Source organism: Heterocephalus glaber, unplaced genomic scaffold, assembly GCF_053883595.1.
Source record: "Heterocephalus glaber isolate CG9 unplaced genomic scaffold, H.glaber_assembly_v1.0 deba00001688, whole genome shotgun sequence".
NCBI classification, from domain to species: domain Eukaryota; kingdom Metazoa; phylum Chordata; class Mammalia; order Rodentia; family Bathyergidae; genus Heterocephalus; species Heterocephalus glaber.
In genome coordinates this window covers 699970-723659 of record NW_028258413.1, presented here as the reverse complement: position 1 = coordinate 723659, position 23690 = coordinate 699970, and the positions used below count along the sequence as shown (strand labels likewise).

General features: G+C 45.9%; 1 protein-coding gene and 1 long non-coding RNA gene across 4 annotated transcripts in view; one reads left to right on the top strand and one right to left on the bottom strand.

The window, feature by feature from the left end:
* The window catches only part of LOC101697094 (5'-3' DNA helicase ZGRF1), a 43430-nt gene that overhangs the window by 8538 nt on the left and 11202 nt on the right, over positions 1-23690 (bottom strand). For 2 of the 3 annotated variants that reach the window (XM_087198785.1, XM_087198784.1), the window contains exons 3-15: positions 21765-21950; positions 19829-19937; positions 17048-17541; positions 16574-16712; positions 15734-15897; positions 13908-14086; positions 12301-12440; positions 10788-10931; positions 9144-9258; positions 7983-8209; positions 5981-6140; positions 2991-3068; positions 2199-2346 (exon numbers count right to left, since the gene is read on the bottom strand). In XM_087198785.1, the coding sequence (XP_087054911.1) occupies positions 2199-2346; positions 2991-3068; positions 5981-6140; positions 7983-8209; positions 9144-9258; positions 10788-10931; positions 12301-12440; positions 13908-14086; positions 15734-15897; positions 16574-16712; positions 17048-17541; positions 19829-19937; positions 21765-21899 (2232 nt within the window). In that variant the 5' untranslated portion in view covers positions 21900-21950. Of the gene's footprint in view, positions 1-2198; positions 2347-2990; positions 3069-5980; positions 6141-7982; positions 8210-9143; positions 9259-10787; positions 10932-12300; positions 12441-13907; positions 14087-15733; positions 15898-16573; positions 16713-17047; positions 17542-19799; positions 20028-21764; positions 21951-23690 lie in introns of those variants that run through there. The other variant, XM_087198787.1, reaches the window with a different exon arrangement.
* Positions 8182-10208, top strand: LOC147821889 (uncharacterized). The gene is made up of 2 exons (XR_015446434.1): positions 8182-8341; positions 9006-10208. It is a non-coding gene; the product is annotated as an uncharacterized LOC147821889 (long non-coding RNA).

Here is a 23690-nt window from a genome sequence, read left to right as displayed (position 1 = left end):
TCCTTGATTGGACTGGGAATTTTTTTTTAACATTCGTACAAACTTCTGCTTTGATTTCTTTAAGTTTAGGGGATGGATATAAATCATATATTATATATGTATGACACATATGTGACATGTTAACTATTTTTTAATAAATTTTACCTTATTTTATCCCATTCCCCCCAAGTTCCCTCCTTTCCCTATGTAAAGAAACTTTGTTTCCATTTTTTCCCTTCTATTTTCACTTTTTTTCTTGTCACTTCCTCCTCCCTTGTTCCCTTTCCCATTGAACAGTTTCTTCCCATTACCCAATTCCCAACGTGGGCTGGGAATTTGTTAGCAAAAAGCTTTTTAAAAATTTTTATAGAGTGCAGTACTATTCAGCCATAAAAAATGAGAAATTAGAGACATTTATTGCTAAATGGATGCACATTGAGGCGATACTCTTAAGTGAAATAAATAGAACACACATGTGTAAATACCAAAGAGTTTCTCTACTGTGAGAAACTGAAAGTATAAATAAGGACTAAAAGGTATAATAGGTCATGTGAAATAGGAAGAAAAGGGGCAAAGGGGAAGGGGAAGTGGGAGGGGTAGGGGAAAGGAAAGAGGGGAATGGAATTAATATGAGAAAATGGAAAACTGGAAACAAAGTCTTTGTAGATAGGGAGGGCAGGGAAGGGGGAAAAATAAGAACCAAGAGAGAGTATGTAAAGGTGCAAATTTCCAATGATGAATGTCATTATTCTGCATGCTTAAAATGTACCAATAATATTAATTTTTAAAAGAAGAAAAACCATTTTCTCACAATGAAAATATTTCTTCACAAATGAAATAGTTTTCATTTGTGAATAGGTGATGCCAATAAGCAACAGATTATTGTAAGTGGGTTTCATTTAGAGACTTGTCGAAGAACCATTCTTATACTGCATTTGTTCTTGCATACCATTATTGTGTCAGGTAAATGGATTACATGGTAAGTAGTTCACACACACGGCTAATCTGTACTCACTCAACATAGCCAATTGAAGCTCTTCCAGAGAAGATGGAACAGAGTTCCCTCTATGACTCAGATCACAGAAATCAGTCTAGCCCTCCAAGGACTTCTAGAGCCATGACCTGTTGTATACTGATTATTCCCAATTCCCCTCACTCCCCATGAGATTATTTCTGCACATTCACACAGTTTGCCTGTGATTCTTCAGTGATGTAGGGTAAGTGTGATGTTGGGCATGGCTGCATGAGCTGAAATAGCAAACAGAAGGTAGTGGAGATGATGCAAACCCAAGATTTCAATCATGTGGTCTGGCCTGTATTTGTGTACTTCTGCCATCTGTCAGGGGAAGATCACCATGAACAGGGAATTGTTCTAAGAGACTCGACCTTAACCTAAATCTGAGCCACAGTTGATCTGTGGAGTCACAGTTATTGTCTCATTTAAAGTACTGAGATTTCATCTGTTACACAGCATTATTTCAGCAATCGCTGACCAATGCAGGCTCCTGAGCAGGCCGGCTTCCCCAAGTCTCTGTCTCTCTCTCTCTTTTTTTTGGTACCAGGAATCGAACTCAGGATCTTGTGCTTGCCAGGCAGGTGCGGCACTGCTGAGCTACATCCCGGCTCTCCCCAAGTATCTTGCCAGACATTCACAGTTTCCGTATAGTTCAAAAAGACAACAACCATCGTTCTCTGTGCTCTCCTTCACTGCGGGAGGGAACCTCTGTGACTCATTCTCCCCTCCTTGCTGACACCCACTCTGGCTGGATGAGGAGCAGATCAAGAGGTGACACGCTCTGTGACCCTGTGTGACCACCCTGGCCCCAAGTGTCTGTGCCCCCAGATTCCTGCACACAGACAGCCGGGACGCTGCTTTCTGGGAAGCATCAAAGACAAATTCTACTTTGATAATATGCCCAGGATCAGAACTTCCTCTCTATTGCTCAAGCTTGCCAGAAATCTGCTCCAAGCCCCTCATTTCCCCTTCACACCTATACAGAGATATGCAAATTGGGAGGAGGAGAAAGAGTGACACAGGCATAGTGAGCAAGAATACTGTGCAGAGACCACACACACACTGGGAAGACGCCATCCATGCACGCACCTCGCTGTCTAAGCCGACACAATTGCTTTATGAAAGAAAATATTCCTCCACTGAGAAAAATGAGGAGGACCTGAGTAATGCACAAGTAGGAGCGCACACTCAGCCAGCGCCTCACCTGCCTCAGCAGGGCCCTGGTGGCGCCCAGCTTGTGCTGCTCCATGCTCCTCCTCACATGCACTCTCTCTGCTGGGGTCAGGTCCTCTTTCATGAATGCCTGGAGCTCCTTCAGTTGCTCCTTTTCATTCTCTGAGCCAGCATGCAGGCTAGGAAAGAAAAGGAGAGAATGGGGCCGGGCATTTAGCTCCGTGGTGCCTCAAAAGCACAAGGTCCCAAGTTCGATCCCCGGTACCAAAAAAAAAAGAGAGAGAGAATTACATAAAAGAATACTCCAGGGCTGAGGAGTTAGCTCAGTGGTGCCACTGCCTGCCTCGCAAGTGCAAGGTCCTGAGTTCAATCCCCAGTACAAAAAAACAAACAACAAAAAAGAATACTCCTCTCTATTTTATTCTCCATGAATCACAAAAGAGCAAAATACAGATTCCATTTTTTTTTTTCCAATACCAAGCATCAAACTCAGGACCTTGGGCTTGCGAAACAGATCTTTTTCTTTTTTTAACAGTAGCAAAGTTTATTTGAAAAAGTAAAAGTGAAGAGAAGGGGGAAACTGGCTCTGTAGAGAAATCTTGGGCCAAGGAAAAGAGGAAAAAGCAAGAGAAAAAAACAAGAGAAAAGCACACGCTGGAGGACACAGCGCGGGCTTCCCGAGGAAAGTCATGGTGGCCTACAGATTACATTTTCTAAGTCAGATTTTCTAAGATAAAGCACCCTCTTCTTACTCACTAGACTTAAGGGAAGAACTACACAAAATTATCATACTTCCCCATGTTTGAGAATTTGGCAGTCTTACCTATAAGGCAAAATTGGCTTGGCGATCTTCCTAATGCTCCCAACCCTGACAAACTTTTCAAATCCAAGACTGAGAAGCCTTCAAAGAAATCAAGATAAAATAGATCCTGTTTATTTATCAAATAGTTTCTTGTAATATTTATTAAAATTAATTTTATATAGTGGTACATTTAGAGTTACATAACTCAATGTGCAAGTTTTACACTCAAAGTAAATGCATTGTAGTTGCAAGATCATCTTTATATAACATATTTTATAGAGATTTTTAAATAATTTTTGGTAAATTGTACATATATTTATCCATGGTTTGTCTGGGATGTAGCTCAGGAGTTGAGCACTCACTTAATATTCATGAGGCTCTGAGTTAGATCTGAAAAAAAAACCCAAACCAAAACAAATACCCATGCTCCTCCCTTTCCCCTCAAGGAGAGTGTGCTGTCCTGCCCATTACAACAAGAATGCATTGTCTGCTCAAATGTACACAGAAACAGTCCTGCAGTGCACAGAAAGGCCTGAGTCCAGCCTCCAAAGACTGAGGTCCTTTTCAGAGATTTAAACATCAAGGAATCTTTTAAAAATGTTTCCAACTGGGCCGGGGATTTAGCTCAGCAGTACCACACCTGACTTGCAAACCCAAGGACCTGATTTTGATCCCAGTACTGAGAAAAAAAGTTTCCAATTGCCTCTTAGTAATCTGGACTTATCTACCATCTCCCTTCTAGATTTATGTTTGGTTTGGTTTGATTTTTTGAGGCAGGGTCTCACTTTGTAGTTCAGGCTGGCCTTGAACTCACTGTGTAGCCCAGGCTGCCCTTGAACTCATGGTGATCCTCCTGCCTCAGCTTCCTGAGTGCTGGCATTATAGGAGTGGGCCACTGTGCCCGGTTTAACTTCTGGATTTTTTTTGTGTTCTAAGAGTCTACTATTAAATCTTAATTTCAGGGCCAGAGATTTAGCTCAGTGGTTCTGCTGCCTGCCTCAAAAGCACAAGGTCCCAAGTTTGATTCCTGCTACCAAAAAAGAAAAAAATCTTCATTTCAGGCTAAACAATCCCAGGTTCTTTTCTGGTCAGTCCCCAGGCAACTCCTTGTTGTCCTGGATCAAAAAGCTGTCCTCAGCCACTCTTCCAAGTTTCCCCTAAGAGTGCAGGCAGCACAGCAGAGCCTTTCAGAAGGGCAGTTCTGCAGTATATATTAAGAAGCTTAAAGATGTCCTGATGTTGTATTCTTGGATCAGAACTTTTTCCTAAGGGAAATCAGGGATGGGAATAAAGACTTACATTTAAGGACCTTTGTCACAATACAACTTAAAATAGTAAAAACTTGGAAAGAACTTACTAATAAAAAATCTCCTAATTAAAGTATGGTACAAGTAAATCATTGACTATAATAGAATTATAAAAATTATGTTTTGTTGTTGTTGTTGTTGTTTTTTGAGACAGGGTCTCACTTTGTAGTTCAGGCTGGCTTTGAACTCACTTCATAGCCCAGACTAGCCTCAAACTCACAGCGATCCTCTTGCCTCAGCGTCCCAAGTGCTGATATTACAGACATGCGCCACCACACCCAGCTGAAAATTTTGTTTTCTAAGATTTAATACCATAGAGAAATCATTTGTGAGTTTAAAAAAAAGCAGGACAGAAAATACTATATATTACGGAATTCCAAGTTTAGAAACCAAAATGTAAAAGCTGCATATATTCTACATTATGTGAGTATAAAAGTTAATTTTTTAAAAGTCTAGATTTTTAAATTACAGAATACTTCTCCTCATAAAACAGTGTCAGCTGGGCATGGTGGTATATACCAGTATAACTCCAGAATTCTGGGAGGCTGAGGCAGGAGTATAGCAAGTTTGAGCCCAGTCTGTACGACTCAGTAACTTAGCAAGTCCCTGTCTCAAAATAAAAAATAAAATAGCATAAAATAAAATAAATATAAATAGGCAGAAGATGCACCTCTGTGCAAAGGACCCAGGTTCCATGTCCAATACCATAAACAAAATAGTAAAACAAGAAAGCTTGGTGTCATCTATGTTGAAATTCAGATAATTAAAGACTGAAATATTGGTAAAATAGGGCTGGGGATGCAGCTCAGTGGCACCGCGCCTGCGTCATAAGCACAAGGTCCTGAGTTTGATCCCCGGTACCGAAAATAAATAAATAATATTGGTAAAATACTGGATAATATTTTCTTTGTATTTTTCATAAAATCCTATGTAATCACAAATTATAATCTCTCTTGCCTTCTTTGGAGTCTTCTTACTGAAACCAGAAACATGACTTACATAGATTGCTCTGGTCTGTTTTTTTCATTTTATATTTTATGTTTTATTTTATATTTATATTCATTTTATTTTTTGTTCTGTTTTGGAAGCAAAACTTTTATTGGTACATTTTAGACATAGACAATGATAACATCCCTCATAGGGAATTTGCACCTATACTTGATATTCCCTGTGCATGCACACCGGCAGATGGCCAAGACGCTGGCCTCTAACTGTAGCTCTGGGATTTAATTTTAGATTCTTCTAAGACAGTAGATCCCAAACTCCTGGGTCAGAGACAAAGTTGCTAAGTTGCCCAGGCTGTGCTGGCATTTGTGATCCTCCTGCCTCGGCCTCCCAAGAGCTAGGCTCATAGGCATACACTGCCAATCCAGCTCACAGCCACTGTTGTAATCCCGAGCAGGAGCCAGGCCTTCCCGTCCTCCTGGAGAGAGGAGCCACCCAGCAGCCAGCACTTCGAGCTTTGGAGCAGCCCTGAGAAGTGCCCTGAAGCATGCGGGAACCTCCCTAGCACCTCAGCCCCGGATCTGGGCTGGACTGGGGTTTTGCTTGAGCATCCCATGTGGGTGCCAAACCGTAAGGCTTGGCGGCATCTGAACAGCAAGCAGCCTGTCACCACTTCCAGATGCCAGCTCCTAGGACCTGCAGAGACACCAGGCCAGTGACTCCCTCCCGACAGCTGCTCACTGCACCTGTCACACCTACCCCAGAAGCACTCTGTCCACAGCAACGTTGGTGGAGGAGGAAATGAGAAGCTTCCACGGCCGTACATTTCCTACAGCAGGAGTGTTGCTCTGTTCAAACAGGCGTACGAAGAACAAAACCACCACCGCCAGCAAATAGCTCTTGCCCGCACCAAAAACACCTGATTATTTGAAAAGAAGGGGAATCAAGGCATTGACTCAAAACATTTCTGAAAATACCAGGAGTTTTTCCTCCATGTATCCTACACTTGCCTTCATTTAGTTAATGAATGTATTTGAAACCCTGCGTGCCCACTACATGGTCAGCACAGGAATAGAGGAATACTCACAGTACTTCTCCCCTAAATAAGACCACAGTCACCTTAACAGGGACTGCACAGGTGAAGGGGTAAGAATGAAAACATGTGGTAAGTAACACTGTTCCGGGACCACAGATGGAAGAACGTCCATCTCTGCTTTGGTCAAGATGGGAATGCTTCCTGAAAGTGAGAGGTAGCAGAATATCTTTTAGAATAAGATATCCTCAGCCAGGCATGTTAGTACATGCTTATAATCCCAGCACTCTGGAGGCTGAGGCAGGAGGATCACCATGAGCTCTGTCTTAGTTACTTTTCTTGTTGCTGAGACAAAACACCCAACACCCAAAGTTAAAGGAGGAGAGATTTATTTAGCTCCCAGTTCATGGAAGTTTCAGTTCATAGTTGGCTGGCTCCAAGGCAGGGTGGTGTGGCAGAGGGGCATCGCAGAGCAGGCAGGCAGGCAGAAGGCAGAGACAACCCTCTTTCCGTCCCTTGTATTCTATCCAGGCTGCCTGTTCTTAGGGAGCAGCACTCACACCCTGCGAGGGCTTTCCCATTTCCACACCCAGAACTATGCTAAACTAACTGGTGGACTGATTTAGTAATTACACACCTTTGATCCCAGCATCACACACTCTAGATCCAGCCACCTCTGAAAAGCCCCACCTATGTCCACATGAGGCTTTGGGGGACATCTAGACACAGGCCATACAAGTTCAAAGGCAATCTGGGCTACATAGTGAGTTCAAGGTCAGCCTGAACTACATAGCAAGACCCTGTCTCAAAACAAACACAAAAAAACCTTAACGGGTTAGAGAACTCACTGAAGATTTTACGAACTAGGACTGACTTATCAGATTGTATTTTAGCAAAACTAGCTGGGTCACAATATGCAGAAAGGTAAAACTAAAGGTAGCTCCACTGCAGTGAGATAATCATAAAAATCCTAACAATAAAGAGGGGAGACTTTCCTCAGGGCCTCCCAGGCGCCAGACATCGCTGTGTGCGTCTGACCGGTCTGAGTCATTTAATCTCCGACCCTACGCGAAGACGCTGTTACCGTCCTCATTTTACAGCGCAGGAACAGGGGCTAAGAGCCAGGACGCCGCTGGGTGGAGGGGTGCTGGGGAGCTTCGGAGGCTGGGGGGCTGACGGGGAGAGAGCAGGATAAGGGAAAACAACAGTCCACAACGATTCCTAGGGCTCCGACTTGTCAACAAGGTAGGCGAGATGTGGCTCAACACGAGCAGTCAGCGCTGGGGTACAGATCTGCCAGGCAATGAGCCACAAAGGCAGGATCTCGGTGAGCACTACTTTAACCAGAGGAAACCAAGGTCCTTCCCTGCCCCAGGGCCAAAACCGTGTTCCTTGGAAAAGGTGTACAGGACATTAACAAAGTTGGTTACTAACTTAATTTCCTTCCTCTTTTTTTTGAGGCCGCATCTTCCCAGAGTGCTCTCCCAGCATCCTCCTGCCTCAGCCTCCCAGCGCTGGGATTACAGGCGTGCTCCTAGCCAATTTTCCGATCAGTTTCAGAGGGGACAGGGCAAGGGCAGAAAGGGGGTGATGAGAACAAGAAGGTTGGAACAGCTGCTCTATAAGGAGTCCCGGACCGGGAAGGGCGCCTCCAGGGTCGGTCCGGGGTGGGTCCGGGGGGCCCGCCGGGGCTGACCAGGTTCCCGGCAGGCTCCTCGCTCTGCTCACCACTGACGACGGTGACGGGCAGGGCGCCCGGCTCCTCGGCGCCTGCGCGCGCCGCCAGCATCCGGGCCACCCGAGCCAGCGCCGCCGCCTGGTCCGCGTTCAGCCTGTGCGCGCGGGCGGTCTCGTCCGCCATCCGCAGCGCGAGGCCCAGGCCGGGCAGCGCGCGCTCCGGGCGGAGGGGGGCCGGCGGGGTGGGGTGCCGCGCTGTCGGAGACGGAGACGCAGGCCTGGGGAGAGGCAGCAAAGCAGAGAAAGATGAGACCTGAGGGGCGGCGCGGGGAGAGGGAATCCGGGGAAACTTGCCCGGAAGTGAAGAGGAAACTGACCGAGAGAACATCGCTCCCGTTCGGGGGCCTACAGTAAGTGAATCGCCTTGTTTCCGTTTTTATAAAGTCTGAATCCACTTCAAACTGAATAAATAACAGAACCCGAGAGATATTTTTTGTTCAGAATTTCACGGTGGTCGTCCCAGCAGTGGGGAGGTTGAGGCAGGAAGAGCGCCGTGAGTTCGAGGCCAGCCTGGGCTACACACAGTGAGACCCTGTCTCAAACCTCCCCCTCAGAAAAGAATTTCACTGTGGTGAAAAAAACAGGGCACTGTAAGATAAATAATAAAACCCAAATTTGGAAACAGAGTTTTTCTATCAGTTTAACTAATATAAAGGGCCTCCGTGTTGAGAAATTATAGGTGAAATACAGGTAATGGCAAAAATAAAATTGATATAGTATTGACATATATGCTGATTAAAGCTGCGAGATGATTATTTTAAATGTTAAATCATGTGGTATAAAAATACAGAACGATAAAAAATGAACATTTGCATGATCCTTTAAAAGTTATCCTTTGATAAAGAGAAAAAAAATGCAACTTATTAGTCAAAACTACAACAAATAAATGAAAAATAATGGATATTCCCTTCATGTTTTATCTGTAAGATTTGCACCGGGCTTAAGCCCAAGGCTGGAGCACGCTGGACAACCGCTCCCTCTGAGGTCCACCCCAGCCCCGTTCTCTCTTTACAGTGAAATACTGACAGACCGCAGTCTCCTAGCCCGAAAGAGAAGGAAACACTGGCAAACTCCATGCAGGTGCGATCTTAAGATTTTCACGTTCCCTTCCAGTTACCATCTTTAACGAGACAACCCAGAGGAGCGACTTACATTGCTAACAGGTGGGGTGTGAGGGGCAGCGTTCCCGGGTGGAGGTGCTCCTGGAGGTTTTTCAGCATGGTCAGCTCGCTGCTGGCGTTACAGACCCACAGTGCGTGGACTACAACTAGAGGAGATGGGAAAATGAGTATCTGAGGTGGACCAGAGAAATGTTCTTGCAACTCAAGGCTCAGCTGCAGAATTGCATGAGCCAAGGTAACCTTTCAAGGCCTGCTGGAGACCTCGAAGTTTCCTGAATCATTCCTCAACCTGTCTGTCACCCTCTCCATGAGCACCACAAACAGCCCCATGAGCCAACCTGGACTTCTACTCGTCCTGGCTGGATGGCACCCATTTCTGAGTCTGAGCACGGAAGCCAGCATGGCAGCTGGCAACGCTCCATAGTCAACACACCACCTGCACTGTATGGCAGTGTCTGCATAATTTTTAAATATTTAATGCATTTCTTTTAGTTTATTAAAATATAGATAAAACAGAAAATTAGAATGCTGATATCAGGAAGGAAACAGCTGCAACAAATATGAAATAACCATATGAAAGCAACAAATGTTTACTTAGGCTTTGGTTAAACTCAAGCTGCTTTACTAGGTTTATTTAATTAAAAACTAAAAGATCAGAAGGACATATGACATATTAGAAATGTGTCATTAAATGCTGTGTCTTTAACAGAAATCAAAATGTATATAGAAGTCCACAGATTAGAGAACTAGATAGGGATTCAGCTTAATAATAACAGTTTCTTTGTTAAAAGAAAAATAAGGTGGACAGCTTGTCTTATTAAGAATTTCTCGCCAGGAAGGATGGTGGCACACGCCTGTAATCCCAGGACTCGGGAGGCTGAGGCAGGAGGCTCTCCATGTGTTCAAGGTCAGCCTGGGCTACATAGTGAGTTGAAGGAAAGCCTGGCATACATAGTGAGACCCTGCCTCAGAAAAACAAACACATCAGGGCCAGGGATGTAGCTCAGTAGCACTGCGCCTGCCTGGCAAGTGCAAGGTTCTGAGTTCGATCCCTGGTACCAAAAAAAAAAGTATACCCAAAACTGAAAATTTCCAAGACCTCTCAATGTAAAAATGAACTGTTTAATACACGTACCTTCAAATAAACCAGGAGAGTTAGAACTTGGTTAAGAAATCATCTGGAAAATCTAATTTATAGTGTTTAATCTTTGTTCCTTTCTTTTTGGCACTTGGGATTAAACTTGGGCCTTCCTTCACTCTACACTACACCTCCAGCCCTTTTTCCCCCTTCTTTTTTTTTTTTTTTTTTTTTTTTTTGGTACCGGGGATCGAACTCGGGTCCTTGTGCTTGCACAGCAGGTGGCGAAACCACTGAGCTAAATCCCCGGCCAGTGCTTATATTTTAAAAAGCCACAGGTATACTGTATAAAATTCAATTTTACAAAATACCTAAGTGATGGCTCAAGATTTCATAGTACTGTCGGCCCTGTGGGACATGAGCTGCAGAAGCTTTTCTGTGTTCAACTGTCGTGCCCGTTTCAGGGACACTGCGCACAGCAGAGCCCTGGCGGGCGCTCTCACTGAAAGAAACCAACAGCCCACCTGGTGCTCCAGCTCCCACACATGCCCAGCCCGCTGCTCTCCGGGAGCCAGGAGGACGGTCGTGTACACTCACCGTCGGTGGGCCAGCGGGATGGGAAGTAGCCTTTCAGAGGCAGGATCTCCACCTCGTTGGCAGAAGATGGGCCGAAGAAAGTGCTGCATCCAATGAACGTGTCTAGTTCAAAGTCCAGGGTTTTTGAAATCACCCAGAGATCACCTGAAAGGATAAACATTTCCCAGCTTTCCTGCAGGAGGAGCAACAAGTGAGCAACTGAATGCCGTTGGTGTGCAGCACGTACTGCCAGGCGCACAGCACTGGGGTGCTGGGGTCACGGCCGGGGCCTCGGCTCTGTCAGAAGCACAGAGGTCCCACTGAGCCACACCCCAGCCCCCACGGTGTTTTGTACATGTCGCCCTTCTGTTACGATCCCCACACTTGGCTGATCAGCGTGGCCTTGCCTGACAGTTACCCTGTCATGTTCAGATGCTGAGAACTGTTAAGATCTATTCCCTTTGCAGATTTCAATACACAACACTTTTGGGGGGGTTCCTGGGGATTGAACCTAGGGCCTTGTGCAGGTGAGGCAAGTACTGTGCCACTGAACTACATCCTAGCCCTTTTTATACTTATTTTGAGACAGGATCTTTCAAAGTTGCCTGGGCTGGGCTTGAACTTGTGATCTCCTGCCTCAGCCTCCCAAGTAGCTGGGAATACAGGTGTGTGTCAATATGCCCGGCATGAACCCATTATCAGTAGCTACAGTTACCTGCTCTACAGTACGTTACCAGAACTTCATCGTACCTGAAGAGTATTCTTCAACCCCCATTCCCTCCACCCTCTGGATCCAGCCACCACCATTCTGCTTCTCTGGACTCAACTACCTTAGGTTCACAGGTGTGAGGAGGCCTCGTGCTGAGTTCTGATTCGCATCTGCCTGACGATGGCGATGCCAAGCTCCTTCCCACAGACCTAGGCCCAGCCTCGCCTCCTCCTGGGGAAATGTTTATTGAGCTCTTTGCCATCTTCCAGCCAGGCGATCTGTTTTCTTGCGGAGCTGCCTGAGATCCTTGTAGAGCGTGGGCACTAGCTGCTTATCAGACACATGGTCTACAAATACTTCCTCCCTCCCCACAGGCTGTCCCTCACTCTCTTGGCTGCATCCTTTCCAGGGCACATGCTCTTAGTCTGATGAATCCCTTGTCTTTGTGTGTGTGTGCACAAGTGTGCATGTGTGTGTTGCTTCGAAATTGAGCAGACAATGAAAGATGTATTGATGACAAACTTACTACACTTTCCAGCTTATTTTCTATAACAAGTCAGAGTACAGTTGAATCAATATTCTTACTTATACGATGCCAAGAACTTAGTGTGACTTTTTAATAAAAAGGCCTTGGTATTCTTGTACTAAAAGTTTTTAAAAGCTCAAAAAAATTAAGATATGCTTTTAGAAATGATATAATTTATTAGACTATAGTTTATTATATATAGTACTACTAAACCATACTTCTAAAATTCTCTTAAATATAAAGAATTTACAAAGCTGTATATCTTTATTTGGCTGTATGTAATTGAATCATCAACTAACCTTTGCTATAGGTTGAAGAACTTTCCCTCCGACTCAGCTTAAGATATAGTTTGCTTTTGGGTTCACTGTGATATTCAGGATTTATAGTAGTAAACTTCTTTAGTTTGCCATACTGTTTTCTCTGAAAATCAAATCCTTTTCTGAAAACAGAATAAAAAATAAAAATAAACATGAATTTCAACCAGGCATGGTGGTGCACACCTATAATCCCAGCACTCTGGGAGGCTGAGACAGGAGGATGGCAAGTTTGAGTGCAGCCTGGGCAATTTAATGAGAGCCTGTCACAAAAGGGCTGGGAATGTAGCTCAGTGCAAAGGCCCTGGTTCAATCCCCGATAGGAAAAAAAATTTGGCTATGAAGGTACATTTCGTGCCTGTGCACTTGTGTGTGTTTGTGGGTGGATGGGTGCGCAGTACCACAGCTTCAACCCAGGGTCTCTCACGTGCTAGGCCAGCACAAGACTACTGAGCCACACCCAGTCCAGCCCTTTTTCCTTGATCTTGAGATGGGCTCGCCAACTGCCAGGCTGGCCTTGAACGCTCAATCCTCCTCCACCTCCCTGTGTGGGATTCTGGCCCTGTACTAATGCTCCCAGCCAGTTTTTAGAAACCTTTACAATACAGCAGGGAAAGGAAAAAAACAAATACATGTTTATATATTTTCATACATGTATACAAACTATAAATATATTCCATCAAAGAAAGAAAATGGAGCCGGGGATTTAGCTCAGTGGTTCCAGCACCTGCCTCGCAAGCATAAGGTCCCGAGTTCGGTCCCTGGTACCAAAAAAAAAAAAAAAAAGAAAGAAAGAAAATAACAACCCTCACAGAATTGCCTTAGTTTTACCTGGTCCTGCAACCTCAGCACCCTAGGAAGCTGAAGCAGGAGGGTTGGAGGTTCAAGCCCAGCCCAAGTAATTTATGGATTTAGCAAAGGCCTTGTCTCAAAAAGTTAAGAGGGGCAGGTATAGAGCTCAGTGTGAAGGCCCTGAATTCGATTCCCAGTGCCAAAGCGGGGCGGGGGGGGGGGTGTCATTAATCGTAAAAGAGAGAGCAGTAGGAAAAGTATCTAAAAGACAGAACATCTAGTTTCTACAACTGTGAGGTGAGAATGATAACTCACCCCCATTGTGTCCCTAGCCAGCGGGTTACTGTGCCAATTACTTGAGATGGCATAAAGTGCCGAGGAGACAGTGTGGCACCCGTAAGCTCCCACTGTGCAGTAATCACATCACTATGCCATGCTCACTCAGTCACCAGAAGTTATCCCATCTATAACACAGCAGCATCCCGTCCCACAGGCTACAGAGCTCAGCCCAGAACAGTCACCTACCTGCTACCTGCTAAAGGCGACCCCGTGGTTTGTTCAGTGGTTTCCCTTAGGGTTGGGAAGAAGAGCCCTGACCACACAGCAGAGCGGTTAGGAAGGCAACTGCCAGCCAGCCATCCTGAGACTGCTGAGCCACGACGCTTAGAGGGCCTCTGTTTCCTTATAGCAACTGGGAGATACCTGTCCTGTCTCCACCCCCTCCACACCTGCAGTAACTTGACTCGGGGCGCTGCCCTCTGGTGTAATCACAGGCAGTGACTGGGCACCATGACACACACCTGACCAAAAGCTGGCACTCCTCGTAGACCGGGACCTTCTGACTGCGCAAGTAGGAGCCGATGCCCTTCACACCACTCAAAACCACACTGGGTGGAGATGCTTCCTGTGTGGCCCGGCCTGGCATCACCTCCAGCCACTGCTCGGCTTTGGGTCTGTCGCATGCATAGAAGAGACAACCCTATGGTTGAACAGATATTAAAATTTAGGGCTGGGGTGCAGCTCAGTGGAGAGCACTTGCCTAGCAGGCATGAGGTCCTGGGCTCAATCCCTAGAAATGGAAAAAAACTAGAAGACTAAAAAAAAATTTAATGAGAAAATGTTTATAGCTTTTGTGTTGTCAAGACTTTCCATAAAGAGTGCTCGTCATTAATGCAGTCTAGTAAATTAGTACCAGACAACTGAATGTTGTTATGAATTTAATGAAATCTAAAACCACCTACTTTTCCATTATTTTTACTTTGTCAAAAGAGATTTCTTATTCTGAGAATGAAAGCTTTTGTGAAAATAACAGTAAGTTAAAATGTGTTGTTTCTCTGATTCACTGGAAAAAGTGTTCACTTAACAACTTGAAATCTAGCTAGAAACAACTCCAAGCAACACCTGCACATTTCTTTCTGTCCTTCTTCCTCACACAGCGCACAGGCACACACTTTTTAAAATAAAATTCAGTTAATGATCCATTTTCTGCTCTAGCCCTATACCAACATCCTGTGCACATGCAGCCATCTCATCAAATAATCTTGAAAACAACGTGACGTTTGGCTGTAGAAGCTTCACTGTCTAGCTAGGCTATTGCTTAGGAATGCTTGCTGACAACTAAATCTCTTCTGTGGTTTCTGACACAGGATCTTGGTATGTCGCCCAGGGTGGCCTTGAACTTGCGGTGATCCTGCCAAGTGCTGGGATTAGAGGCATGCAGCACCACGCTGGCTGACAACTGAATTTAAAGTCGCGTTTATATATTTGGTGAGAGACAGGGTTGCACAAGCATGGCAGGCGGGACAGTCTGAGTGGGCGCAGGGGTGCACGAGCTCCCTGGCCAGCGGCATTGTCACTCGGCAGGGCCTGTGTCGCTCTCAGTGAGGGCTGCCTGCTGGCCCAGCTGCAGCCTTCACTTGGCTTTCAGTTTCTGGTACCAGTCCGTGCTGCAGTCACAATGGCCCCACTCACTGTGGGGAGTGGGAGTCTGCCTGCACCCAGCCTGCTCCGCTCTCTTCTCCCAGGCTCGTCTCTCATTTTTCAGCCCGCCTTGCGGTGCACTGTAATGTGACACAGCTCTCCTGCCTTATCAGTTCCAATAGGACATAAGAGTTTCTTTTCTGTGTCTCTCTCTGTCCACTGCTATGCAATGAGCTCTTTTTTGTTACTGACTTTGGAGGTTTTTTGTTTTGCTTTTTGGTTAAGACATGGTCTCACTATGTATTACAGGCTGGCCCTGAACTTGCAGCGATCCTCCTGCCTCAGCCTCCTGAATGCTAGATTATAGGCATGGGCCACCATGCCTGCCTGTCCTCAATTTCTGTTTTTTGACAATTCTTTGCTCTCAGTACTGGAACTTGAGCTAGGGCTTCACGCATGTAAGGCAAGCGCCCTCCCACTGAGCTACACTCCAGCCTGTGAGCAACCTGAAGGCTGATCTGAACTCATGTTTTTGTGGCCTAGAACACAGAGCACTCTTTTCATAAAAGCAGAGTGTTCTTGCATATTAGCTAAGAGGGTGCTAACCCAGTCTCCCTCACTCAGCCTGCTACGAAGCAAGGGCAGATTACCCAGGACCAGGACCAGCACAAGCACGGGGCGGGCGGGAGGGAGGCAGGCGCCATACCTGACTCAGGCCATCCTTCCGAGCCGTGGCGAGTCTCGCCGGCTGCCTGTCCTGGCAGGATGGCAAGCCGTCTTCCAAGGTCCCCAGCTTCCCTTCTTTCAGTGATGTGGAAAGAGTGCTGTGCAGCCTCTGTGCCAACCCAAACAGCAGTATGTTCAGGTGTTCTACAGAGGAGAAGGGGAGGGAGAGAGAAAGTGATCGCGTTCGTATCTCATGCATGCTCTCTGCTGGCAGAGCGTCAGAGCAGTCCTCGAAGACTCAACCAGAACACAACACTTTTTTAAAGATGATTTTGCCCTTGAACCTCCAAACGTTGAGATCTAGTTATGCATCATTCTTAAAATTTTCCACTTAACAGTGTCATTTGTAACACTTCTATTTTAAGTTTGTTTCTTTGTTTGTTTTGGTACCGGGGATCAAACTCGGGTCCTTGTGCTTGTGCAGCAGGCAGCGAAACCACTGAGCTAAATCCCCAGCTGTAACACTTCTATTTTAAAAAATGAAAACAGGGCCGGGAATTTAGCTCAGTGGTTTTGCTGCCTGCTGCACAAGTGGAAGGACCCGGCTTCGATCCCCGGTACCAGTCATTCAATCAATAAATCAATAAAACAGCCAGGCACGGTGGCAAAGGCCTGTAATCTCAGCATTCTGTGAGGCAGAGGCAGAAGGATTAAAAGTTGGAGACCAGCATCTGAACAGTTACCATCAGAAACTAGAGCAAACATGGAAAATCCACCTCAAGCGGAGAATGTGGTACAAAAATTCGTAACATATCCCACTTTCCCATAGCCGTGCTACATTAGCAACAGCGGTAACAACACAGAAACCCAGCAGCCGTACCCGTGATGCAAGACGAGAAGGTCTGCCGATAGTGGGCGGCGGACGAGAACACCGCGGGCACCCGACTCCGCCTCCGGGGCAGAGGCGCGGATCTCAACCTCTGCCCACGGGGGAAGCGCAACTCAGAGCAGCTTATCTCCTGCAAAGGGAGGATTCGAGCCGAGCGCCTGGTAAAAGCTCCAGAAAGACCCCGCCCCTGACCGCGTACTGTCCCCCGATATCGAGATCGAGATCTTGCAGTGTGTTAAACTAACAACGAGCCAACCAGCAACACGGACTCGCAGTTAAAACTGCGAACAAAACAGCGGAAGAGGCGGCGGGAGCCGGAGTAGGGGCCGGACTGGCAGGCGCTGGGCCCACTGACCTCTAACCTTGGGGTCCAGCCGTGGCACAGCAGGGGACAGGGCTGCGGCCGGCCGGTCTGGGCTCAGCGAGCGGCGTGCAGCTGGAAGGGCCCGGAGGGCGGTCGCTCACCTGCAAGCCCTGCCCGGGGAGCGGGTCCTGCTGCGGGCTGCGGAGGGGCCCGGTCACCTGCACGTGCGCGCCGCCGCCCGGAGGGGCCTCGCTCGTCGGCCCCGCAGGCGGCCCAGGCGCGGTCCCGGACGTGGAGGAGCGCGGCAAGGGCTTCCGGCGTCTCGGCCAACTGCTCCTGCTCGGCGGGGATCTGTTCCCGGTCAGGGAGTCACCGCCGGGCGCTGCGCCCCGGGCCCGGGCCTCTGCTGGAGAGGGAGCTGCGCCTCGGACCTTAGGCGCCCAGCTCCGACTAGGAGAAGCCGTGGGAGCTTGGCCCTCGCTGGACGTGGGGCACCCGGTGGGCTCCTGCGGGGCACAGCTGACCCCAGACCAGGGCCGTGAGGGGTCTGGCGGTCCCTCGGCGGGAGGCAGAGGAGCACGGGGGACCGGGGCTTTGCTTTCTAATGAGAACCTTTGGAAGTCTCTGTTCTCCAGCGAACTAAATCTTTTCATTCCTGAAAGAAAACAGTGCAGACTCAATAAAAACTCAATGCAGACTCAATAAAAACAATGCAGACTCAATAAAAGAGCAGGCATGCCCCAGCTCTGGCAAACAGTGGGATTGCATATAACAGCAAGAGAACCGACTTGCCCTGCAAAAACAAAAACTGCATTGTATCTCCTTTCAAAACATTAATAGTTTTAAATTTCAAAAACCAAAAATTTCTGTTTGGTGTGGTGATGCACACCTATAAACCCAGGACTCAGGGGGCTGAGGCAGGAGGATCACTGTGAATTCAAGGTCAGCCTGGGCTGTCTCAAAAAACAAAATAAATAAATAAGGATTTTAAACCTTATTGATTTTCAAACTTCTAAAATGCTGATAAATTTGAAGGTTCTCTCTTTTTTCTTTTACTACTTAGCTATGTAAAGATTTATTCCAAATTGCTACGTTATATTTACGTAGCACCTAAGTTTTCAAAGCATTTTCAGGCCAGGAAAAGATGCATCATTCTCATTTTAAAAGTGAAATGACAGCGACCAGAGGTGACAGCTCTGGCAAGCAGCAGAGTCAGGCCAAAGACCCAGTCCAGTTTGTTGATATCATCTTTCTATTCCTTCTCCAGAGACTGAAGTTCATGGTTTGCTGATGACTATGTGACTGTTAACTCCCTTTACATACTTATTACATTCAAGAATCATGTCACCCTCAGTGCAAAGATTTTAGCTTTTTTGATCTTTTGGCATGTAGGAAGAATACATTTCTGGTAAGCTGGAGGAAGATACCGTCTGAGGAGTTTTCTAATTCTCTCTGTTAGCAGCTTTGGCATAGAGATCCCTGAAATGTAATAAGCCATAAATATCCATTGAATATATAAATGAACAAATAATGCTGCATGAAAACTATGCAAGCTTAAAATTTTTATCTGAAAATGCTATGGATTCCTATTCTATAATAATGCACCTTCCTGACAACATTTCTGTTTTGTGGTAAATAAACTCAGGAGATCCTTTAAGAAGTAGCAGAGCGGCAGGTGAACCAAATGTTTTCTATAAAGTGCTACATCGTAATTCTAATAATTTGATCAAGCAACACTGACAGAAAAGTTAAAGCTCCAATAAAGAAGTAAAAGATTCATAGCAAAACTGAAAATCACTTATTATTCTACAGCCATTTTACTTGTTTTAGGGTACCTACTCCTCCCATCCTGACTCTTTACACTCATTACACCATTTCCAACCCAATTACCTATTCTTATTAAAATTCTTTTCATTTTTATATCATTCAGCCACAACCACAACATATTACCTATAATCTCAGCCCTCACCCAAAATAACTTCGGAATCAAAGACACACCAGTGAGATTATAAGAAAAGAGAACAGAGAGGTCAGAAGACAGAATCCTGTAGCATGACTACTGCATTTATCAAAAAGCAGGAGATGACCTGTAAGGACAAACCAACAAGTAGGTGCATTGGGCAGCCTTCCCGCTGCTGGGACACAAGACACAATACCTGACACCCACAATTTAAAGGAGAGGTTTGTTTTGGCTCATGATTTCAGAGGATTCAGTCCGTGGCTGCCTGGCTGAAAGGCAGGAACATCATGGCGGAAGGGTGTGGCAGAGGAAAGCGGCTCTCACCCCATGGTACCCAGGGAACCGAGCAGAGGGGAAGAGAGGTGCGAGGAAGGCAGCGGTGGTTCCCAGGTCACACCCCCATGACCACTTCCTCCATCCTGGCCCAGCCAGCTTGGAGCTCCTCATGGGCAGGGTTAATCCCTGAGGAGGGGCGTCCTCACCATCCAATGCCTCCCCAGCAGTCTCTCAATCCAGTCAAGCTGACAGCTGAAACCCCGGGCACCATATGAGAACACTGAAGCTGAAGAGCAGAAATGACCCCAGAGTACAGAGGGGAAAGGCAGAGGTCAGACTCCGGGCCCTGAGGGTATGGCTGAGACCTCTGCTAGGGGCCATTCCTCAGGAAAATAGGACACCATGGGGGGGTTCGGGCTCTGGGGCAGCAGCCAAGAAGAGTACAGATGGGAGAACCCACTTTCAGAGGGATGGGAAGAGAAAGCTGGGAGATGGAGGAAGGAACTGGGAGTCAGAAGGACATTTCAGACCCAGAACAGCTGTCCACAAAAGTCAAAAGGTATGGGGAGGCTCGGAGGGAGGTGACCCAGAATCTGGGGCTAAGATCATCTCAGTGTGGTTCATCTCTAATTAAGAGTCACGCTGCCTAGATGGACAGATTAGAGCAGTGCCCTCACCACTACCCCCCAGCCAGGAAAGCGGTCACCAGGTAACGTTCTTGCTCTCAGGGACTCCTCAGAGACTTCTACCGTGAAGTCTTCGTGCCTTGAGTCCAAAGGGCGGAGTGTAGAGATCCTCTCTTCTGGGGAAGCCACCTATCCAGAAAGAGGAGACAAATCACAGAACTAACTCTTAGTGCCTTCTTTCCTTACTGTTTAAATGCATTCTAGTCATCTCTAGTTTTTAAAAAAATTATCTCAAGCCAAGTGCAATGTACATCCCTATAATCCCAGTTACTGAAGAAGCTGAGGCAGGAAGAACAAAAGTTCAAAGCCGCCTGAACAATTTAGCAAGACCCTGTCTCAGAGAATAAAAAGGGCTGGAGACATTGCCCTGGAGCAGTGTCCCAGGGTTAGACCCTACCCGCTAAATTATTTCAAACATACTATGCAGAGCTATGGTAACAGCAAAGAACTATAAAGCTTCTTTCAAAAGGACAGGATAGGGTAATTTCCCCAAAATCAACAAGAATAACGAAATATACAGAACGTAAGGCCTCTGTGTTTAACTGAAATGGGCCAAGTTTTCTCTGACTCATCGGAGCTCCGAAGGCCTCGTTCTTGAGATCAGCTTCCATCCTGCGGGCTTGGGCCAGGCCAGTCTCCATGTCTGCATCTGTGGGCCTCAGTTCTTGCTCATATAAGAACTCAGCAGTTTCTCCTCTGTCCTTAGTCTGGGTTCATTTACACTCGATCTGAATTCAAGATACTGCTCTCAAAGGATGACTTTTTAAGCATATCCCAGACCTGAACAGCCACACGATTCACCACTGTTCTCATCAGAACAGAATTTAAATTTGCTGGGGCTTCTTCCACAGTTTAATCATCTCAAACCATAACATGATGAGCACATTTAATATATATGTTTGCATATGCATAAAGGAATGACATTTGGAAGACTTCTCACCAAACTAAGTGGTTCTTTTTTTGAGGGGAGCCTAGCCTTGAACTCACTATGTAGCCCAGGCTAGCCTCAAACTCATGGCGATCCTCCTGCCTCAGCCTCCCAAGTGCTAGGATTATAGGTGTGTGCCACCACACCCCTCTCAGATTATTGTTCAAAGTTCAGAGACTACTATATGATGGCAACCTGTTGTACTTATTCCAAAATGCATTTATGTCTCTTGGAAGATCTAATCACTTTTCTTGAAAACATTTTAACAGACTCAAGATATATAACATAGGACCATAATTAATAGATGTGAAAAATTAGAAATAAAGCAAATGGACATGTTTCTTTTTCGGTGTAGAACAGTCTAATTTACTCTTCTGTAAGAAAACACAGGGAATAAGAAACAGAAACTCCATCTTTGATAAAACTAAGAAACAATGGCAAGGCGTGGTGGTGCACACCTGTAATCCTGGCACTCAGGCGCTGCAGCAGGAGATCACCTGCAGCAGGAGATCATCGTGAGTTCAAGGCCAACCTGGGCTACACAGTGAGTTTAAAACCAGCATGAACTACATAGTGAGATCCTGTCTCAAAAAAAGTTTAAAAAATTAGAAAAAAAAGAAACTAAGAAACAATAGTAACCACAAATAACAATGTAGCACTGACAGGATGGCAAAACAGTCTGTACTTGGCACCATGGAGGACATCAAACTGAGTTCCCACTACAGGAAAGCTCATATGAAACCAACGGCCCTGCCCTCCAATCATAAAAAGCGGAGAAACTGGAAGCCCCAAGCTCGCTTGAGGTTCTGAAAGCAGGTGCAATGGGCTGTTCTGAACCTACACATGCCACCAAATTCAAATCTCTGATAAAATATTCTTATTTTATATAGTCTGAGTTGAGATGTTATGCTTCCTGTCAGTTTACTCCTGTATTCCTTTTGTACGGAGACGTAACTATAGTCTCTATAAAATTTAGTACCAACACAGAGAAAGTGACTTGGCAAAATGCATCCCAGAAAACACTTTACCTGTGAGAGGTGGGTCTGGCCCCGCACACTGGCGAGCTCGGGCCGCAGGAAGCATCCGTTTGCCAGGAGGTCTTCGCACTCAGTGCTGTCTGGAAACAGACTGCATTGAGGCCGTGAGCTGGGGCTTCTGATCATCACGCCACTGCTAGCTGAGCCTGTCACTTGGTGGCCTAGAAACTCAACGGGCTGAAGGCAAATTATTAAAAATCACATAAATATACAGTGACAGATATATTCACAACGCACAGAGACAATAACACACAACTCAGCTTTGCATTAAATATTACTTAATGTAAATCATTACCAAAGGACTTATGCTGAAAACCAGGAAATACTCTTCTTATCCAAAAGTCATCTGTATGTGTGAGGCAGTTTTCACTATTAGTCAAGGCTGCTCTTGAACTCACTGTGTAGCCCTTGTACTCATGGCAATCCCCCTGCCTCAGCCTTTACTGGGATCACAGGTGTGCACCACCACACCCGGCTTCATCTTATTCAAGAATGAAGATTCTAAGCCACATTTGAAAGGAAAATCAAATCTACATGTCCTTTTATATAGAAATTTTATTGAAAATGTTTTTCTGAATTTAAAAGCATATAAATTTCAATGAAAACAAATCTCAGCCATGAAAGATTCTGTACATTTCTGCTCTTTTCACTGGGGACTATGGGTCCTCACAGGAAAGCAGATGCTACACAGAATGGGTGTGCTGGGTTTAAGAACAGAAGCAACCATTTCCACGCCGTGGTCTCTGCCACTTCCTGATGTATAGGATGGGACTACTTAGAGCTTGGGCAATGCATATTGCTACATTCCCAGTCTGAAGGACAAGTGATGGGGTAGACTATGCATGAAAGGCTATAAAGATCTGTAGTCCCAGCACTCTCGAGGGCTGCAGGACGACTCAAGCTGGGCAATTTAGTAAGAACCTGTCTCAAAATAAAACATAAAAAAGGACTGGGGATATAGCTCAGTGTGAAGGTCCTGGGTTCAATCCCCAGCACTGGGGGAAAAAAAAAAGCTTGGCTTGCCTCAGAACACTCATTAATTATATTCATGTGACTTTGTGTCCAACACCTATCACATCGTATGTATGGATGTATACTGCGTACGCCACAATATTAGCTCATTGATAGTACAGAGAGGTTCACAACCAAAAAGGAAGAGCTAGAAATTATTAGTTTCTCTTATTCATAAAACCAGGCTAACTTATTATGTTCCCTAATCTGCCCGTGAAAACACTAATACTTGTGTTAAACACACCCACAGACAGCAGGAGAGAAGGAGGGAAGGAGGGAGGGAGGGGGAGGAGGAGGGGGAGGGAGAGGGGGAGGGAGAGGGGGAGGGAGAGGGAGAGGGAGAGGGAGAGGGAGAGAGAGAGAAGTCAATGTTCTTCAGAAATTTTACCTTAGGATCACAGGTTTGTATTTCTGTTTGTTTGGGAATAGCAGCTTTAGAAGGAGTCTCTTCTTTGCTTCCCAAGGAAAAGAACTATACAGGATATCAGTTAGTTACCTAGTTATCTAGCTAGCTTACTAGAAGAGTTCTGCTGCTAGCTGATGATTTTAATGGGGAAACGCCTGCATAACTTAATGGTGAGTCTATTCTTCGAAAACATTGGTTGATAGGCATTTGGGCTGTTTCCAAGATTTAGCTATTACAAATTGTGCCACTATAAACATGGGTGTGCATATATCACTGTGGTATGATGCTTTTAATGCTTTGGGGAAGATACCAAAAAGGGGAATAGCTGGGTGAAGTAGAACCACTAGTTTTAGTTCTTTGAAGAATCTCCATTCTGATTTCCACAGTGGTTGCAGCCTACATTCCCACCAACAGTGAAGAAGGGTTCCTTTTTCTCCATTAGCCCCTTAGCATTTATAATTTGTGGATTTCTTTTTTTTTTTTTTTTTTGTACCTGGAAA